Source organism: Lemur catta, chromosome 17 (assembly GCF_020740605.2).
Source record: "Lemur catta isolate mLemCat1 chromosome 17, mLemCat1.pri, whole genome shotgun sequence".
In the NCBI taxonomy this organism is placed as follows: domain Eukaryota; kingdom Metazoa; phylum Chordata; class Mammalia; order Primates; family Lemuridae; genus Lemur; species Lemur catta.
In genome coordinates this window covers 22,212,231-22,233,293 of record NC_059144.1, presented here as the reverse complement: position 1 = coordinate 22,233,293, position 21,063 = coordinate 22,212,231, and the positions used below count along the sequence as shown (strand labels likewise).

Here is a 21,063-nt window from a genome sequence, read left to right as displayed (position 1 = left end):
TCCCAGCAGGCCCTTCTGGCAAGCTGTGGCTCTTCCAGCTTCTTCTTTTTTTTTTGAGACAGAGTCTCACTCTGTTGCCTGGGCTAGAGTGCCGTGGTGTCCCCCTAGCTCACAGCAACCTCAAACTCCTGGGCTCAAGCAATCCTACTGCCTTAGCCTCCCGAGTAGCTGGGACTACAGGCATGTGCCACCATGCCTGGCTAATTTTTTCTATATATTTCTAGTTGTCCAGCTAATTTCTTTCTATTTTTAGTAGAGACAGGGTCTCACTCTTGCTCAAGCTAGTCTCGAGCTTCTGAGCTCAAACAATCCACCCGCCTCTGCCTCCCAGAGTGCTAGGATTACAGGCGTGAGCCACTGCGCCCGGCTTCTTCCAGCTTCTTGACTGCTTCCATCACCATGGCACAGGAACTGTTCTGGCAAGCAGTATGATGTAAAAATAGAAATGTATGTTTTTGCTACCATGAAAATCATATGGCTTTGGTAATACATTAGAAAACATGGAAAAGTAGGAAAAAAACTTTTTTTTTAAGACTTTGAAGTGCCATAAGAAAAAGGTTGCCATTGTTTACATTCTTACAATTTTAGCAAATAATATATACTATTATATTTTATATGTTATATATAGTTTTTATCTTGCTCATATTTTGTGAGTTTTCTTTAGTATAACTATACTGTGCATATTCTATTCTTCCTTTTAAACATAGAACATTTTTGCTAGTTGCATCATTTTACTCTATTGTTTTTATTAATTACCACTAATATGTCATTGTTTGATTAATAAAGTAGGGCATAATTTTGCAGGTTGTGCCACTGATATACGGCCCCCTGGCTGAGATTATGCATAAATTTGATTGATCTAAGCAAACAACTGTGAGGTCAGTGATGATAATGACGACAAATAATGTTTAACCTGTTGCAGTTAATAATGGGTTTTCTCTTCTACTGAAGAAACACATAGTAGCCTTGTGAAATATTTATTCCCATTTAATGATGAGGAAATAGTCTGAGAGAGGGTAGCTCCATTGTTTGACGTAGTACTACACTAAGATAAGTACTGTAAGAGAAGTGAAGAATGGAGTACATTCCCCTTCTCAACATTTTAGAAAAAGGAATGAACAAAACCAACTGTAATGCAAATAGTAAAGGGACAAGGACTATAAGATTTATTCTCTGTGAATTACTTAGGGAATTCTGAGAAGGCAGGACAGAATCTTTTCTGCTGAGAGACCAAGGAAAGCATTGTGCAAGGAGGTGGCATTTGAAGGATGGGGGGACTTGGTTTGCATGTGAGTGGGACATGTCAAACAGAGGGAACCACATGATGTGGACTGGCTGAACTGGCAGCCTTTATTGTGTTTTACAGAGGGCTCCTTTTGGTTGTAGTGTGGGAAAATTGATAAAGTTGTGAAGTCTGGAAAATATTTTTTGTATCTCTAAAAATTTATTGGGTTCAAAAATAATATAGTCTAACCAAGTTTTCAGGAACAGGAACAAAAGAAAATTTTAAAGAAATCAAAAATAAAATAGTCTAGTTTGTAATCCCTTCATGACAAAAGGGATGATTGTTAAGTCTTGGGGTGTTTATCTTTTTTACTGTTTTAATTTAACACATCTTAAACATTTTGTCATCATTGAAAAGTTAGCATAAACAGTTTATTCCTATATGCCATTTTTATCTACTTTTTGATTTGTGGTTCTGAAATTATAGTTAGTTGTGTAATTTATCAGATTTTGTCACAGGTTATTGTGCACATCTGATTCATACCCTCTTTGCTGCTTGCCTCACCCTGATGGTTTTGTTGATTGTTTTTTTCCAGCAGTACAGGGTAGATTACTGACAGGCTGATAGTCAGATGGGCTTGTTTCTATAACAGTGAGTTATACTTCACTAGTAGGGTTTATTGGAAATGTTACTTCCTGAACTTGCATGGTTGAAAATTCATAACGTTCAAATCTTTCTTCTTTTGATCTTTATTCCTTCAGATAAAAAGCAGCAACTCACTTTGTTTTATTAGTGTTGTCATCTTAAAAAGAGCTCTTAGTTTGATCATAGTCTTTGTGATAGTGACACCTGGCAGTGTCTTCTCTCCTGGGGTGTTTCTCTGCTCACCTGAGCCTTCCTGATCCTCGTGCCACCTCTCAGAGACAGCTGGTCCACACTAGTGCCAACCTTGCTCTCCTTTGGAGGTCCAGCTGTACCTGCCTTCTGCTTAGCTGTGAAGAATCTGGGTTTTGCTTTTTGAGAGAGGAGTTTTTATTCTGCTAAACTAAACTCATTTTCTTTTGAGAGGTTTCCTGGATTGGTAGATTATCAGATCAGGCACATCTTTCTTTCAATTTGGTCAGATCTTCTTGAAATCTGTTTGTGTGCAAAGAGATGTATAAGTGCATTAGTAGTCTGCATAGATGAAATGGAATTGGCCTGGGCAACTCTACCCAGAAAGTGTAGATTAATTGATTGTCAGTCTGAAGGCTGTTCCCAAGGCTGTCCTCAGCTCTGTCCTACTGGACATCTTTAGTCACAAGTTGGATGAAGACCTAAGAATATACAGATCTCAGGCAATTTAAGAATTACAAAGTTCTTAGACTAAAATAATCAGATGAAGTTTATTAGGGATAAATGCTACTTCCAACATACAGTTTCACAAAACTACTTAGGGGAAAGGCAAAATGCACTTTATGTTTTAGAAAGACAAAACAGACTGGTCCAAAGGTTGTGAGTTACCTCAGTTGATTGTTCACAATCAGATACAGATTGAACTCCTGTGCTACTCTTTCCCACCTTCTCACTGCTGCACATGACTGGTCTTTAAAAAAAAAAAAAAAGACAGACAATGTTTGAGATTTTGGTAAACCAAGTTTGGTATTATCCTGTATTGTATAATGTGACTATCACAAACAAAAAAGAAAGAAACTTTTGTCTTCCTTAGTGAAAGATGTTTCAAAAGGTGGGTCTAATAATCCCACTGAATTATGAATAGCCATACTAGGAATCTTGTGGTTGGTTTGGATTTCACACTTTTAGAAGGATATAGGCAAAATTAAGTGCTTATAGGTTGACATGTCTCCCAGCCAGCGTATATATATGAGGGCTGGTTGAAGAAATGTTTCACATTTGGTTGATAATTAGCTGTCTCCAGCCACTTTCCAGAAACAACATAAGCCTGCTTATGGAATGATACTGGCTTCCATTTATTGACCACCCGCTTTGTGCCAAGTACATATATTATCTATAACCCTCTCTCCAACTCTTTGCAGTAGGTGGTATTCTTCCCTTTTATAGGTAAGAAGCTGGATAATCAGACTAGCCTTCACAGCTAATTTATGCTGCTAATGAAGGGTAGAGCTGGGATTTAAAATTGGGCTGTTTCTACTATACCATACTGCCTCTGGCATGAGCATGCAGTGAGTCTGGGAGTGGTGGGGACTTCTGCTTTTCTGCTTATGAGCAGGTTAATTCCTGAAAGGCTCATGTGCTCTACCCCTAAAAGACTCACACATCTGTCTACAAACACACATTGTGCACATGCACATGAATTAGTGCCTCTCTTCTGATGCTGTCCATAAGTCCCATTTGCAATATGTCCAAAATGATATTATATAAGTGCTCAATATTTATTGAGCACTTATTATGTGCCATACACTTTTCTAGGGTCTTTCCATGTAATTTATTTAATTTATTTAATTGCTCACAACTCAGTAAAGGAGTTACCATTATCATCTATACCCTGCATGTGAGGAACTGAGGCAGGGGAGGAGGTGAAAGAGCTAGGATTTGAAACAGGCTGTTCAGCTGCAGAGCCTACACTGTTAGCAACTGTGCTGGTTTTTTTTGCAGATGACCATTGTGTGTACACAGGGTACAAAGTTTCTGAATAGAGAGATTGCTAATTCTTCATGGAATTGGTTCAAATTCCTCATTTCTAACTCTCAAATTTTTAATTCAGAGATGTTTATATTTTGGCATTCTTTTTTTTTTTTTTTTGTGAGACAGAGTCTCATTCTGTTGCCTGGGCTAGAGTGCCGTGGCATCAGCCTAGCTCACAGCAACCTCAAACTCCTGGGCTCAAGTGATCCTACTGCCTCAGCCTCCCGAGTAGCTGGGACTACAGGCATGCACCACCATGCCTGGCTAATTTTTTATATATATATTTTTTAGTTGTCCAAATCATTTCTTTCTATTTTTTTTAGTAGAGACAGGGACTCGCTCTTGCTCAGACTGGTCTTGAGCTCCTGAGCTCAAACGATCCGCCGGCCTCAGCCTCCAGAGTGCTAGGATTATAGGCGTGAGCCACCACGCCCAGCCAATGTATTTTGGCATTCTGCTTTTCCATTATAAACAAGTTTATCACAAACCAGGGCTTCAAATAAGCCTAAGGATGGCTGAGATTACTGTAGCTGGACTTGGCCACTGTCACCCTCAGGTAGTGGCAGGCAGTGTTCATGTCCTCTGACCTTGAACCTTAACTTTGTTCACTCAGTGGTAAGCAGAGTTGTCTGCATTGATTTTTGAAATACTGTTTGTCATATGAAAAAGGGATTATTGGGTTGAACCTTATGAATGGCCAATATTTAGCCTTTTTAATCTACATAAATGTCAAGTTTATATGGTTCAACCTAGTAGTCCCAAGAGGAAGGAATTCCAGAGAAACCATTTTTTTTGTTTGTTTGTTTTAAGAAAGAATTTGGGGCTATATTAGAGGTTTGAGTTTTGCATTTCTCCACTGACATGCTTTTCCTATACAGTTGGTTGTCTAAGCAGTATGTATTCCATTTCACATCATGTTATTTTTTCTTCTTTTACCTGCATCTAACTGATTTGGAACCTCTTCTATCTCTTGTCATGGGTAGAAAGTGATTTTAAGGCGTTCTGCTTTGGAATGTGTATGTAATTTTTTTATTTGTTTAAATTGGCTATATAGTAGCACCCATTAGCTCATCAAACCTAAGTTTGAAATGTAGAATATAATTTAGATTGAATTTAATAATTTTAAAATTCCTTCTCATTATAGGAATAGTACTTGAAAATGTAATCATAGTACTGACCAAAGGTTTAGCATATTACCTACTCTTAATGAAAATTGTATCATTGCTTTTAAGAAAAACTGGTTTCACTCAAGAAAGGTCCATTCAGGATATTCTTGGGTGACCAAATCTGTAGAGTAGGAATGACTTGAGTTTAAGGTGATTGCTTTCGTTGGGGCAAGGACATTTTGAAGGTACTCCTCAATAAATGGAGTTTTTAACGCACATGAAGTCCTTGTGACAGCTTTACTTTTTATCTTTGGTGCATGACAGACCATTGCCTTTTGCTTATTTGTTTTTTTTTTGGGGGGGGGGGCGGTCCACGCTTTTATTGTCCTTTTTAATTTGATCAAGTTCTGAGTCCTCCTCTTGCCTTCCAGCTCTGTTCAGTTGGTGGTTTTGGTTTTTCTTGGAGTCTCTGGGTCCTGTTTGTTTTGCTTTTATTATTTTTAATTGACACATAATTGTATATATTTATGGGGTGCAGTATATATTTCAATACACATATACAAGGTATAATGATCAAATCAGGGTAGTTAGCACATCTATCACCTCAAACATTTATAATTTCTTTGTGTTGGGAACATTTAAAATCTGCTGTATATCAGCCTGGACAACATGGCAAGACCCTGTCTCTACCAAAAACATTTACAAATTAGCCAGGTGTAGTGGTGTGCGCCTATAGTCCTAGCTACTCAGCAGGCTAAGTCATGAGGATGACTTGAGCCCAGGCATTGGAGGTTATAGTGAGCTATGATTGTGCCATTGTACTCTAGCTTGGGCAACAGAACAAGACCCTGTCTCAACCTCCACCATCCCCCCCCAAAAGTCTGCTCTATTAATCTATTATGGAATTAGTAAAAAAAAAAAAAAAAAAGTCTGCTCTACTTGTTATTTGAAAGTATACAATAAATTACTATATAGTCATCCTATAGTGCCCTAGAACACTAGAACTTATTCCTCCTTTTCTAGGTCCTTTTGATCAAACAAAGTATGTGGCAAAACAAAGTACATGGTGAAATCTCAGAGGCTCACTACTCAACGCTTTGTAACAGTTACACCTTCCTTGTGCAAAAACTGTTGTAAAGTCTCTTAGGCTTCATAAAGGGATCCTATGGAATATTTCCTGGTTTTCTCCACGCACACAGGTTACCAGGATGGTGGTGAAAATGAGTCTGATCCAACTCATGAGTAACAAGTGCTGGCTTAAGATCCTTGATTTTTCTTGAGGATTTTTCCTTATTCTTCCCCCAAGTCTGTGAAACCCTGAGAACTTGTATGGCTTTTTTAAATAAACATGTTGATCTCTTCTTTTTAAAGATGAATCATAGTTTAGTCTCTTGTTATTTGACCTGTGGTTGTTTTCATTCTTTCCTAACAGTAATTTTGGGAGGTAATGGCAGTCTGATTGCTTTCTCAGGATATATATGCATGCTACTCTTTCACTTCTGTTGCCATGTGTTAATGCATGTTTTGTAATAACTATGATAAACATAAAGGATCTTTGCTTTTGTTTTTATTTTTTTCAGTAACAAATACTTTTAAGAAAACAGATGATTTGGTGACATCTAACACACCAGCTATCGACCTAGACCACAAGTTTAGATGTAAGGTTGTGGACTGTTTAAAATTTTTCCGCAAAGCCAAACTGTTGCACTATCACATGAAGTATTTCCATGGAATGGAGAAGTCACCAGAGCCAGAGGAGGGCCCAGGAAAGAGGCATGTCCAAACCAGGGGCGCTTCAGCTTCAGACAAAGCCAGCCAGGAGAACCTGACCAGGAAGCGGGTCTCTGCCAGCTCCCCCAGTAAGTATCTGGGTTCTGCATTGTGTCATGGAGGGCCCTGCTGCTTGGGTCATAGTGCTTATTACATTTTCTCACATACAGAAAGTAGGCATTAGGTTGGTCTGGTCCAAGTGAATCCCACAAGATTGAAAATAATAAGTGATCTTCAGGAGTTGCATCATGGAGCTATGGCCCTCTTCAAGGAGGCAGGAATCGGCCAGGCGTGGTGGCTCACGCCTGTAATCCTAGCACTCTGGGAGGCTGAGGCGGATGGATCTTTTGAGCTCAGGAGTTCGAGACCAACCTGAGCAAGAGTGAGACCCCCCTCTCTACTAAAAAATATATATATATACATATATATATATATAAAATTTAGTGGGGCATGGTTGTGTATACCTATAGTCCCGGCTACTCGTGAGGCTGAGGCAGTAGGATCGCTTGAGCCCAGGAGTTTGAGGTTGCTGTGAGCTAGGCTGATGCCATGGCACTCTAGCCCAGGCAAGAGAGTGAGACTCTGTCTCCAAAAAAAAAAAAAAAAAAAAAGGAAGCAGGAATACTAACTCCGAGAGTTACCATGAGAAAGTCACACAGCTGCTGAAGCTTTGGTGCTCCTAGTATGAGTGGGGGCAGTTGAGCAAAGGGTGCTCCTTCAGAAGCCAGCAGGGACAGAACAGCACAGGTGCTGTCATCCTACCCCCCCAAACCTGTGCCCTTGCCCTGCCAGCAGGACAAAAGAACTAAAAGGTGATGTGTGATTCTACTGTTGAGTCCACATGTAAATCCTATTTCATCTTAAATACAACTGAAGATCTTTTCTAATAGTACTGTTGATTTTATATAGAAATCACAATGGTGATAGTGTAGGTTACCATAAAATCTCATTTTATGTCTTACTACAGAGAACCTTTTGAAAATTTCTCCTAAAACTTACAGAAATTAGCTTTTCTGTTTTTCTTTTCTTTCTTTCTGTGGTGGGACCCAGGCATTTGGGTCTTTTTAACAAGTTCCCCAGGTGATTGCGGTATGTAACTGAGTTGAGTAGCAATGATCTAAGTAGAGGTTGGCAAACTTTTCTGTAAAGGGCCAGATAGTGTTTTCAGCTTTGAGGTCCAGAAGGTCTCTGTCCTCACTATTCAGCTCTGCTGTTGAAAGGTGAAAGCATCCATAGACAACATGTAACAAATGAGCATGGTGTGTTTCACTAACCCTCATTTGCAATAACAGGCAGCTGTCCAGAGTGTGCTGACCGGGATCTAAAGGCTGAGTGTTGGAGGAGTGGCTCTGCCTCGGGCAGCCAGCTCCAGAGCCCTCAGAGGGAAGGAAAGTGACCTCCCAGGCACAGCCTGGCCTACTACCTGTTCCAGTTCTTCTCGTTGAACATGCCTAATTACTTAAGAAAAGAATAAACATATCAGCATTGAAAACAAAGCACTAAAATGCCAACACTTGGGTTTAATTCTAGCTGCAAAAGACAAGGAAAAGAATAAAGAGAAGAAATTCAAAGAGTTTGTGAGAGTGAAGCCAAAGAAGAAAAAGAAAAAGAAAAAGAAAACCAAACCTGGTAATTTTTCTCCTGAGGGTTTGTTAGGTTTTCTTACCACGGTGGGGAGGGGTGGTTTTCTCCCTTTGTGATCTCTGAGCTTTAGCTGAACAGAGGGACCAGCTGGCCTTTACCAGGGCTTGTGGAGTCAGTCTAGTCTGGGCCCTGGCAGGGCAGAAGCCCACTTACCAGGTGTTGCAAGGCCTGATTGGCATTTAGAAGCCCTCTCACTGGCTGCATTGGCCAGTGTGCCCTGTAACAGGTTGACACACTTGAAGGCATCAAAGTGTGAGTGGATGTACAGGTGAATGACTGTATTTGTTCACACACGTAACTCTTAAGTACACATCTTTGAGCCCTCTCAAGAAAGGAGTCACTTTTTGAAAAGTGTGTGTCTAGCTCCTACAAAAATGTTTAGAAAATCTATGTTCCAACCTTGGGAATTAAAGGGATGCCTTGTTTTATTCTCAGTATATCTTCTGTCCTAGAAAAGCAATCTTATCAGGGAAAGAGGGAGGATGTGATGGCGAGGAGGCATTTGGCTTGAGAGTCTCAGAGATAGCTGGAAGTATTAATCTCTAAATCTCCCTCCATACCTCTTTGTAGTTGAATTATCCCTGAGCCTTAGAGCTATTTGAATAGCAGACCTCTTGGTTGGATGAGGTTGATTTTTTTTGAATGCCATGATGTCAGGTGTTGCTCATTCCTTCCTGATCTTGTTCTCCCAGAATGCCCCTGCAGTGAGGAGATCAGTGACACTTCCCAGGAACCTTCTCCACCCAAGGCATTTGCTGTTACCAGGTGTGGGTCCTCACACAAGCCTGGGGTCCATATGAGCCCACAGCTCCATGGCTCAGAATCTGGAAACCACAAAGGGAAAGTGAAAGCATCTGGTAAGGAGGCTGTCCACTGGGCTGATATTTACTGATCATTTGTTGGAAAGGACAGGCATACCTCGGAGATTTTGCAGGTTTGGTTCTAGATCATCACAATAAATTGAGTATTACAATAAAGCAAGTCACAAATTTTTTGGTTTCCTAGTACATGTAAAAATTATGTTTACACTATACTGTAGTCTATTAAGTGTGCAGTAGCATTATGTCTTTAAAAAATGGTACATACTGTAATTTAAAAATACTTTCTTGCTAAAAATGCTGACACAGACTTGAAGTGAGCACATGCTGTTGGAAAAATGGTGCTGATAGACTTGCTGAACCACAGGATTGCCACAAAACTTCAATTTGTAAAAAACATCTTTGGAGCACAATAAAGCAAAGTGCAATATAATGAGATATGCCTGTATTTAGAAAAGTACCTGGTACAGAATAAGCCCTTAGTAGAAGTTAGCTATAATTATAACTAATCAGGCACTAAGACATAATGATTCTGGTTCTGATTATCCCTGGAATTTTCCCCTTTCTTACACCCAGTGCCTACAGAGTTTTAAAGGTGGCTTTGAGTACAGACTGACTGTAAACCAGGTCCTGGCTGGACAAGGTGAGGCTGAGGAACATTTTAGAGTTGTTAGGGATGATGATCTGCCATGGTTTATGAGAGTTGTAGTTCCTTTGCCAACGAGCTCTGTGACCTTGAGCATCCAGTGACCTTGGGGTTCATTCTGTTGGTGAAATGAAGAAATGGAGTTCAGTTCATTACTAGGCATCATACTTTGTTGGGCCATTACTAAATGACAGGCCCAAGGAACAGATTGTTATCACCATTTCCCATCCCTGTGAGAGCTTGTGGAGCAGTGGGTCTATAAGGTGATTTTCTTACTCTTGACAATCTAGGGTTTTTCAAATTTTATAACTATAATTTAAAATAGTGACTGTTGTTTTCTCTTTCCTCCCAGAAGAGGATAATTTGAGTGAGTCCTCTTCTGAGAGCTTTCTTTGGAGTGACGAGGAGTATGGCCAAGATGTGGATGTGACCACCAATCCAGATGAGGAACTTGATGGGGATGACCACTATGACTTTGAGGTGGTCCGTTGCATCTGTGAGGTCCAGGAGGAAAATGACTTCATGATTCAGGTAGGTGGAGCTTCCAGAAAACAGGTCTAGAGAAGCACAAACTGGTCCTTAGAGGGAAATTTTGAGGCCAGCAGCAATGGCGAGTCACATCAGAAACCCCAGATTTATAGTATTGACAGCGGTAGACTGAGCTTCACTTTTTGGTTTGGCTTTCTCAGAATTCCAGGCTGCCATAGGAGCCCATTAATAGGCTAAGAGAGTACTTGAGGAATCACTGAGTCTAAACCTCTCATGCTCTGCTTGAGGCAACTGGGAGCCACAAATGGGAAGGGCCATGCCTCTGGTCACAAAGTAAGGAGTTGACCGGCAGGGACCCACATCTGTGGAGTGGCAGTTTAATATTCCTATGGACCTATACCTTTTCTTTGAGGTAAATTTTCTTTAAAAGTAATGGAGGCTGATTTTATAACTTATGTTTCTTGTACTTTATTTTCCTGACATTTGTATCTGTCATTTCCATCTCTGCGATGTGCCTGTGAGGTGGGATCTCCCATCTGCTTGGAGAGCCCATCACTGGCCAGCACTTGCATGCCGCTGGCTTTTCTCTTGCTGTCCCTGGCTGTTCTGGTGGGGGTGGCTGCGGTCTGGCTGACTCTAAGGGCTGTCATAAATTCCTTGGGTGTCTTGGCAGCTGCCCAGCTGGCTTGGGAATCTGAATTTTTTTTAAAGTCATGGTATGTTGGTTAGGATTCTTTTAGGGCCAAGTATAAATATTGTTGGGAAAATAGACTGGGTCCTAGAACCCAGAGGTAAGGATGTAGCCAGGCTCAGGAACCTGTAATTCTGCCTGGATGGGCCTGGTCTACCTCATTTCCTGCTTCTCTGTGGAGTCCATTTGATTCTTTTTCTTTTGCCACTTATTTTCTTTGAAAATGCAAAATGGTCACCTGTGACCCATCTCCTTCTCCCTAATTTTACATTTTTTTGTGTTGAAGAGATAAGCTAGCCTGAGATTGGAATCTTGGTCCCAATTTTGTTATAAATTCCTGGGCAAGGAATTCCAGCCAGGTTTAGATCAGATATTAGCCTTTGGAACAGTCTCCTGTGGCCAGAACAGGAAGAAGTTTGTCTTGGTTCAGATGCCCACCCTTGGTCTAGTTATCTGGTCTGGTGATGGTAGAGGTTGGGGGGTGTGGGCAGGGTTACATTGTCCACAAAGATCAACTGGGGCCCACCTCTGTTACTATGTGAATGGGTTTGGGAGTTCCCAGTAAAGGGTGGCTGTCCACTACCTAGTAAGAATCTGTATATTTTATTGACATTATGAGAAAAAGGCCCAGACCCCTTGGCTTGCTTGCTGTGTTAGAATATTATTTCCTTGCCCTTATAGTGCTGTAGGTTGGCATGGCATTGATTTTTTTGAAATTCTCTTTTGGATCTTGACTTAATATACAATTGGATTTATGCCTCTTATCTTTGAATTTGTGTTCTTCGTACTCAACAGTCCCCTTTCCTTTGATTTTTTTTTTTTTTTCTGAAACTTCAGAGCTTTGCCATAATTCTTTAAACTTTGAGAAAGACCAGAGAATGAGTAGACACACTTGCTTTTTTGGTTTTTATTTTCCCAGTGCTTTTATTCCTCACTTTTATTTTGAAATAATTATAGATTCATAGGAGGGTACAAAGAAATATATAGGGAAGTCCCATGAACTCTTCCACCAGTCCTCCTCCCATGCCAACAGCCCACACAACCACAGTACAGTATCAAAATGAAGAAACCAATTGACATTGGCACAATCTGTAGAGCTTATTCAGATTTTGCCAGTTATATATGTGTATTCATTTGTGTGTGCATATAGCTCGTGCAGTTTTGTCATAAGTATAGCTTTGTGCAACTGCTCCCACAGTCAAGATACTCAAGTGTCTTGTCACCACAAGACTCCCTCATGTTACTCTTTAGAGCCATACTTGTCCCTTTATCTTTCTTCCCTAGACCCTGGAAGCCACTAAACTGTTTTTCATCTCTTTAGTTACATACTTTTATGATTATTGGTTAATGGAATCAAGTAGTATATGTCTGTTTGAGAGTGGCTTTTTTCACTCAGTATAATTTCCTTTAGATTCATCCAAGTTATGTGTTTCAATAGTTTATTCCCTTTTATTGCTGAGCAGTAGTGCATGGTATGGACGTACCACAGTAGTGCTCTTTTTGTTAATAGGAGCAACTGTGTACAGTTGAGTAGTGATTTAAAGTTTCTGTTGTGTTTCCTTAAATCCCATTTCACCTCTAGCAAGGCTTTTTCAAGTAATTTATTTGGGAAAACAAAATTACGAAGATGTGATTTGCTCATGGTTGTAGAACCATTAAATAAGTTATCAGGTTTTGATTTGAACTCAACACCCAGTGAGGGACTCTTTCCCTACACTGCCTTAGCTATGGAGATTTACATTGACAGTTAAGAAGTAAAACAAAAAATTTGCTTTTGAAACAATAGCATTGTCTAGGCTGACAGACCAACCCTTCACCACCACCACCAGTATGCACAATCAGATACACACTTGAGCTTGAGGGATTGTCTTTTCTTTTTGAATAGCCTCATAGTAACGTCTGGGATTCAAGGGTACATAAATGATCTCAAATAGTAACTGATATTTATGACCTTTAGTATACCTTGGTTCAGTGCTTTTCAAACCTTTTTTAGCATCAAAACCCATTTTCCTAATAGATTCTTTCACAAAACCCCAAAACAGGTAACAGGTAAAAGCAGTAGTTTTAAAAGCTCAAAATAGATAATCTTCTGTTTTAAGGTCAGAAATGTGAATGGCAGGCATAGTCTCGTGAATTCTGATACGCAGTCAGAATCATGAGTGACAGCTGCTGACTTGGAGTACTTCGGTGGCTCATTTGGTTTTCTCTGTTTGGTTATACAACAGTGAGACAAGCATGATGCACAAATGGCCATTGTCAGGGTGACTTTTTCTAAACAGTATGCTGTGTAGTCACTTTAATCAGAGGTGGGAGGAAAAGCTTTGTTCTTAAGGCTAGCCTAATTCTGAGCTAGCCTGGCAATACAAAATTGTGTGTACTGATGGGCTTCATTATCTTAACATTTGACCGGGAACATGTTTGTGTATGCATTTTTTATTTTTAAAATAGTCTCATTTTAAAACATACGTATTTGCAGACCCTCTGAAGTTTGTGGAATACAGTTAGAAAATAGTTACGTAACATGAAGACTATTATAATTCTTTAGTAGAATTTTTCTTAAAGTTTGTTTTTAAAAGGATGTTGAAGATCTTTAGTTTCTACTCTATCTCCCTGGGTGTATGCTCATTTCCAGGCCTCGGTAGCCTGAGCAGATCTGGCTTTCATCTGTCCATAGAAATCTTCAGTGGGTGAGTAATGAATGTCCCTCCTGACAAGGCTGTTCTGCCCAACAGTGTGCGACCCATTTCCTATCCACCATGGTACTTCTTCCATTGACTTTACTATGAGGAGCAAGGATCATAGGGTGTTTGAGGGTAGAGTTTGTGCCATTATTTGCTAGATGAAGAAACTAAGTTTGGAGCAGTTGGGGCCATACCAATTGTTACGTGGCATGTCTGAGATTTCATTTGTTTAAACCATATAAATATTTGATCCACCTGGAATTTGTCCTGGTACAAGGTGGGAACTAGGCTACCCAGTTGTGTTAACACCATGCCCCACTGTTTGAAATGCCACCCTTACTTCATTTCCATTTGTATTGAATCTCTGTCTGGATTCTCTCTTTTGCATTGATCATCTGTCTGTATATTTGTACAATTCTGTTTTAATTATTGTGCCTTTATGATATTTGTAAAATATCTGATGGGGCTAGTATCCCCTTATTGCTCTTTCTTTTTCACATATTTCCTGGCTGTTGATTTTAGAATTCTATCTAGTTCTAAAGCTGTTTATTATTATTAAATTAATTAATTAATTAAATTAATAAAATTTATTATTTTATTGGGGTTACATTATTTTTATGAATTAACCGAAGGAGAATTGATATCCTTATGATGTTGACTCCTGCTGTCCAGGAATAGAGTGCCCTGTACCGCTGACTTAAGTCTCTGTGCTCTTCAAATAGTAGAATATTTAAAAATTTGTTTCATAAATATTTTGCATGCTTATATTAATTCTTAGTTTTTTTTATCTTTTAGATCATTATTCTCATTTGTTTCTAAATTTAAACATTTTAAAAATGAATAATATATTTTAGTCATACCTACATGAAAAAAGTTATCATTCTGAAACTTAGTTGTATTTGATTGACTTTTGGTAAATCCTGTTTTCAAGACTTACGAAGTCATTGGTGAGATAGACTTTGATTCTTAATTATTAGTCTGTTTTCTGCTACTAATTACATTTGTCATTACTTTATGTTTCTTCTCTGAGCTTAGTTACCTCATCTGTAGATTGAAAAATCTGGCACAGATCTTATCTGTTGGTTCTGATGTGATTAGCTTCCTGAAAGCCTTACATCTGCCCAAGGAAGCCCTCCAGATGCTCGGGCTTATCCGACTCCAAATGATTGAGGAGTATTTGAGCTTTGGATTTCTAGTCCTTGTGGCCAGGCTGGTGGCCCACCACCATCAAGGTCATGGACAGGAAGCTCACTGTCCACCTTCCAGGGCTAATCTGTTTGTTGGGTAATTAAAGGTTTAGGGTTGCTTGAAGAGTCCTAGTATCTCCTTGGGAGTCTGTCTTTCCTCTCCATTTCCTCCTCTGGACCCTTAGCTCTTAGACTTACCATCCTTAGGCTCCACGTGTTTCCCAGTGCCTCTTCACTGTCAGCGTCTTCCTTTTCCTTTCTGCCTCCTGTTTCTCCCCCTTCTGCCCTCAATACCCAGGCAAGGAAGTGGAGCCTAGGGGTTAAAAGAACTAGCTTTGCAATTAGGCAGGCTGTGTTCTAATCTATCTTTGACTCTAATTAGCTATGTGACCTTTGGTAAGATTTAGAGAGAATAAATGGAAAGTGCTAACATATGATTATTCCAGGAGGGGTCTGAGTGAATTATCTTGCCCTTAGTAGTTAATAGTAGTAGCTTAATATGTAAAGCTGGGCTCTATAATAGGAGCTTTTACACATGAACCATTGAATCCTCACAAACAGTCCTGGGGCGGGGTGTGGAGTTAGGAATAGTATCGTATTTTGCAGTTGGGGAAACTGAAGCCTAGGGAGAAGTGACTTGTGCAAAGTTACACAGCTAATGAATGTCTGAGCTATTATTCACATTCAGCTTTTTGTCACTCCAAGTTATCCATTCTCTAAGGATTTGAGCAGTTTTTACTTGATTTCCATAAAGTGATTAGAAAAGTGTAAACTTCTAGAAATGGGAATGAAAACGTCATTATTCTGAGATCAGCATTGTTTAGTAGATCCAGATGTCATGTGCACTGAACCACTAGCCTCTTGTGGCTATTGAGCACTTAAACTGTAGCTAGTGGGACTGAGGAACTAAATTTTTAGCTGAACTTGTTAATTTCCTTGTGGAGCCACATGTGGCTAGTGGCTGCCATATTGGGTAGTGCGAGTCCAGATGTGTGGCAGCAGCTCAGTCCCCTGTGAGTCAGGAGGGAGTGCTCCTCCCTCCCACCTCCTTCTGCCCTCCCGAGCCCTCCCCCCAGCAGGTGGGTCTTGCTTTTGGATGGAGGACACCTTCTGAGTTTAATTTTTGTTGCTTCTTTGATTCTAACAGTGTGAAGAGTGCCAGTGCTGGCAGCATGGGGTCTGCATGGGATTACTGGAAGAAAATGTGCCTGAGAAATACACCTGTTATGTTTGCCAAGACCCTCCAGGTAGAGATTTCTGGAGTCAGGGACATTAACAGTATGTAGCTTTTTCCTTAGCACAGCTGCCTGTGAAACATCCTAAGTGTCTGTGGTCTTGAGATTCATTTCTTCAGCATCACTAGACTCCGACTCCTCCTCGCCTCTGTTGCTAGCCCACCCGGTGGCCAGCTGTCCTGAACTTAGCAGTAAGAGAGCGCATGTGAAGAGGCCCACCTAGTGGAAGGTCTGGCCTTGAGAGCTAGTTGTGATAAACACACACACACACACACACACACACACACACACACACACACACACACACACACACACACACACACACGAGCTCTACTCTCTTAACAAATTAAGTGTACAGTACGGTATTGTTAACTATAAGCACAATGTTGTAATGTTGTGATGTTCAGCAGATGTCTAAAAGTTTCATCCTGCATGACTGAAAATCTATAAAAAATAGGAAATGCTTGGTAAATTTGAGTGTCATCTTTGCGCAGGGGCCGTGCTAATCTCTGCGTTGTTCCAGTTTCATTATATGTGCTGCTGAAATGAGCACCTTTTCCTTGAGAGCTTATGAGGATTGGCATGTGGGCTCTGTCCTTGGCTTTTAGAGGCTGTTGGAAGGTTAGAAACCTGCCTCTGCTCCCTGTGGCAATATCTGTCCTCTGTTGCATCACTGCCACGTGGAAGGGACATATGCCCTTGAGGGGAAGGGGAAGGGCCTGGTTGTATAGAGCCTGTCGCCAGCCAGAACAGTGACTGAATTCCTTAGGATCAGTGTAGTTTCATGGCTGCAGGGATCACCTGTGGCTCTTGGGTGCCCCTTTCTAGAAGGGGTGGATTATAAATCTGTGGTTCTTGTCTTGCTGTCAGTGGGATGGTGACATCATCTCCCATTGCCACCTGTACAGTCTCTCGCTCAGCTCTAGTCTCCTGATTCCCTTACAGCAGCTGGACAATACTTGAGAGCTTCTGCTTCTGTATTCATTTTGGTTCTATGAGGTGTGTCTGGTAGGAGCTCTGACTCCCTTTTTTGCTTCTAAGGAAGAAATTGGTGCCCAGAGGATATAATTGACTTTCCTAACCTCATAAAGCAAATTGGAATTAGAACTGGCTTGCAGGATCGAATCTCTTGATTTTGCTGATTTTGTAGGGAGGGACAGGTCACCACAGTTCATTTTCCATCAAGCAGGTCCCCACGGGCCCGATGACCTCTGTTGTAAAACTATATCTCCTTGTACTAGATTAGTCCATAGACAGAAGAATCAGCCTCTGTTCATCCCTTTATCCCAAGGAAAGAATATGGCCAAAAGATCAGACAGGTGAACAGACACAGGCCCAGGCACATGACTGGGTCAAGATCGCTCCACCAGTTATGCCAGACAGGTGATGAAGACCATTGTCTCTGACTTTTGTCTTGTGAAACAAGTGGTGCTGCTTTGAATCCTGCTGTGCCAGCTGCCACTGCCTACAGCAGCTGCCTGTGAGGTTCCCTCACATAATCTTGAGGGCTCCTTAGGGTATCTTTTAAAAATCTTTTTTGTCTACCATGTCTTTCTCTCCACTTTTCCCTCTTTGTAAATCAAACACACCATCCTCATCAAATCCTGTACACTTTCTGAATTTTTATAATTTTAATCACCAAGACTGAATGGACTCTTCCTTGAACCAAACACTGAATGTTTCACAGGGTCTGCATTTATAGACTGTTTGACTCTGTAGTGGGTTGGGCCAAAAGTTTAACCTGACAGAGTTATTTTTTAAAGGTTACTTAAAAATGCTTTTAACAGGATCAAGGTATATCCCTACCACGTGCATTGTTAGTAAAGCCAGAAAGAGCCCCAAAGACCTTGACAGGGATTGATTACCTGGGTTATTTCAGGGTATTTGTAGATATTGACAGGTAAACAACAGTCTGTTGAAAGCTGTTCCCTGGGCTTTTGGAGCAGGGAGTGTTGCTGAGTCACATGTGCTTATGTTTTCAGTCCTTCCTAAGGGGCCCTATAAGGAACAGGACCACTGAAGCCATCCAGTTAAGGGGACCTGATCATCTGTTTAGTTTGGTGGTGGGTGGTACACTTGGAGGGGGACTTACATCTTCTTTCCATTCATCTGTTGACAATGCCTTTTGCCAGGCACTGGGGATACAGCTGTGAACAAGATGGTTCCTACTCTTCTGGCTCTTAACAAGGCCAGGGGCCAGAAACAGATGTTAAAACAAGTTAAAACAAAACAAACCAAGACTGTGTTAGGTAATGAAGAATGCTGTGAGAGGGAGAAATGATAAGATAAGGAATGCCTAGGAGGCAGTAAAGGGGCTTTATTAACTTTGGGAGGTAGCAAAGGCCTCCCTGAGGTGGTGTTAAGGACGCATCCCTGCTAAGGCCTTGGAGAGTAGTGCTCTAGACAGAGCGGGTGCTGCTAGAGCAAAGATCATGAGACTGGAAAGAGTTTGATGTGTTCCAGAAACTGAAGGGGGCCCCTATAAGGGTGGGAAGCAGAGGATAGGAAGGAGCTGGGTCCTGTGGGCCTCATAAAGCCAGAGCCGGGGCTTCTGGTTTTCTTCAGTGAACAGTAGGAGGCAGTGAAAGGTTTTAAGTAAGGGAGGGAATGATACGGTTTACATTTAGAGATAATCCAGGTTCCCACCCCACCTCTGGCCAGTTCCAGGAGGTCAGGAAGCCTACATGCCTTCTTCATTACTGTGTCCCCAACACCTAGTAGAGAGCCCAGCATATAGTAGGTGCTAAGTAAAGGTACACTGGATGAATAAATGAACAAAATGAACTTACTAATCTATCCTTCCAGTAATTTGTTTGATAATTGTGCAATAGTGATGGGCTTCCTTCAGGCCTCATTTTAACCCCGTGGTTGTCACTGCTTTAGGTCAGAGGCCTGGCTTCAAGTACTGGTATGACAAGGAGTGGTTGAGCAGGGGACACATGCATGGCCTGACGTTTCTAGAAGAAAATTACTCCCATCAGAATGCCAAGAAGATTGTGGCGACTCACCAGCTTCTCGGTGATGTGCAGAGAGTGATTGAGGTTCTGCATGGCCTGCAGCTCAAGATGAGCATCTTGCAGTAAGTGTGGTGCCTGTGGCTATGGGAAGGGTTCTGGTTTGCATGGTCTGGGGCAGGATAAATTTGAGAAATTGGAAAGCCATAAAACTAATAAGATCGATGAGTTTGAGACCTTTACTGAAAATTCTCAGTTACATCATAAACATGTACTAATAAACATGTATCATTTACAATGATAACATTCTTTTATTTAAAAATCAACTGTATCAAGGAATATTTTGCATATAATTAAGTTCATCTATTTTAAGAGTTCATTGAGTTTCGACATAAGTATGCACCATAATCAAGATATGATATGTGTAATTAGTTTGGTTTGGTTTGGTTTGGTTTCGGTGTGTAGTTATAAGTTTTTTGTTTGTTTTTAATTGTGGTAAAATATACATAATAAAAGGTACCATTTTAACCATTTTTAAGCATACAGCTCTGTACTGTAAAGTCATTCACTTTGTTGCACAACCAATCTCCAAAACTTGGCTGGGTGCGGTGCCTCACTACTGTAATCCTAGCACTCTGGGAGGCTGAGGTGGGAGGATTGCTTGAGGTCAGGAGTTTGAGACCAGCTTGAGCAAGAGCGAGACCCCGTCTCTACTAAAAATAGAAAAGAAATTAGCCCGGCATGGTGGTGCATGCCTGTAGTCCCAGCTACTCGGGAAACTAAAGCAGGAAAATGGCTTGAGCCCAGGAGTCTGAGGTTGCTGTGAGCTAGGCTGATGCCATGGCACTCTAGCTTGGGTGACTGAGTGAGACTCCGTCTCAAAAACAACAACAACAACAACAAAAAAAAACCTCTTCATTTTGCAAAACTGAAACTCTATACCCGTTAAACAATTCTCCAGTGCCCCTGTCTGCCCAGCCTCTGGCAAGCACTGTTCTACTTTCTGTCTCTATGAATTTAACTTCTCTAGTTACTTCATATAAGTGGAATCATATAGCATTTGTATTTTTGTGACTGGCTTATTTCACTTTGCATAATGTCCTCAAGGTGCATCCATGCTGTCTCATGTGTCAGAATTTCCTTTTAAAGCTGAATATATTGTATTGTAAGTATGTACCAAATTTTGTTTATCCTTTCATCCTAACCATTCTTGATTGGTAAGCAAAAGATATTATTTTGACACTATCTCTAACGTAGTGGTTGCTTAGAGGAACCTGTGGCCCTAAAAAGGATAAGAATCCCTGTTCTTTTCCTTAATAACAAACTTTTCTCTTTCAAATGGTGAGAATAGAAGATTTTGGAAGAATTTTTAGAAATTTCATTATTAATAGCCTATATATGAGATAGTTGATTTTTTTCCCCCTCCCTGGGTCATCATTGCATTTTTGTAATCAAGTGCCATTACATGCCCAGATTATTGTGATGGTTTTTGTTTGTTTATTTTTTTGAGACAGAGTCTCACTTTGTTGTCCGGGCTAGAGTGAGTGCTGTGGCGTCAGCCTAGCTCATAGTAACCTCAAACTCCTGGGCTCAAGCGACCCTCCTGCCTCAGCTTCCCAAGTAGCTGGGACTATAGGCGTGAGCCACTATGCTGGCTAATTTTTTGTTTCTGTTTTTAGTTGACTGGCTAGTTTTTTCTACTTTTAGTAGAGATGGGTGTCTAGCTCTTCCTCAGGCTGGTCTCGAACTAGTGACCTGAAGTGATCCTCCTGCCTTGGCCTCCCAGAGTGCTAGGATTATAGGTGTGAGCCACTGCGCCCGGCCTGTGATGGTTTTTTTTTTTTTGGTATGTAGACAGAGTCTCACTCTGTCCTCCAGGCTAGAGTGCTGTGGCATCAGCCAAGCTCACAGCAACCTCAAACACCTTGGGCTCAAGTGATCATCCTGCCTCAGCCTTACGAGTAGCTGGGA

At 40.9% G+C, this 21,063-nt stretch overlaps 1 protein-coding gene and 1 non-coding gene across 6 annotated transcripts in view; one reads left to right on the top strand and one right to left on the bottom strand.

Annotated features, from left to right (window-relative positions):
* The window catches only part of PHF20 (PHD finger protein 20), a 108,498-nt gene that overhangs the window by 79,572 nt on the left and 7,863 nt on the right, over window positions 1-21,063 (top strand). For 4 of the 5 annotated variants that reach the window (XR_006729488.1, XM_045528673.1, XM_045528675.1 and 1 more), the window contains 6 exons: window positions 6,558-6,836; window positions 8,278-8,376; window positions 9,084-9,248; window positions 10,208-10,386; window positions 16,051-16,150; window positions 19,022-19,217. Coding sequence is in view for 4 of the 5 variants with exons in the window: in XM_045528673.1 (XP_045384629.1) it covers window positions 6,558-6,836; window positions 8,278-8,376; window positions 9,084-9,248; window positions 10,208-10,386; window positions 16,051-16,150; window positions 19,022-19,217 (1,018 nt within the window). In the remaining variant the exon portion in view is untranslated. The remainder of the gene's footprint in view (window positions 1-6,557; window positions 6,837-8,277; window positions 8,377-9,083; window positions 9,249-10,207; window positions 10,387-16,050; window positions 16,151-19,021; window positions 19,218-21,063) is intronic. The other variant, XM_045528674.1, reaches the window with a different exon arrangement.
* LOC123622923 lies at window positions 16,588-16,691 on the bottom strand. The gene has a single exon (XR_006729665.1). It is a non-coding gene; the product is annotated as a U6 spliceosomal RNA (small nuclear RNA).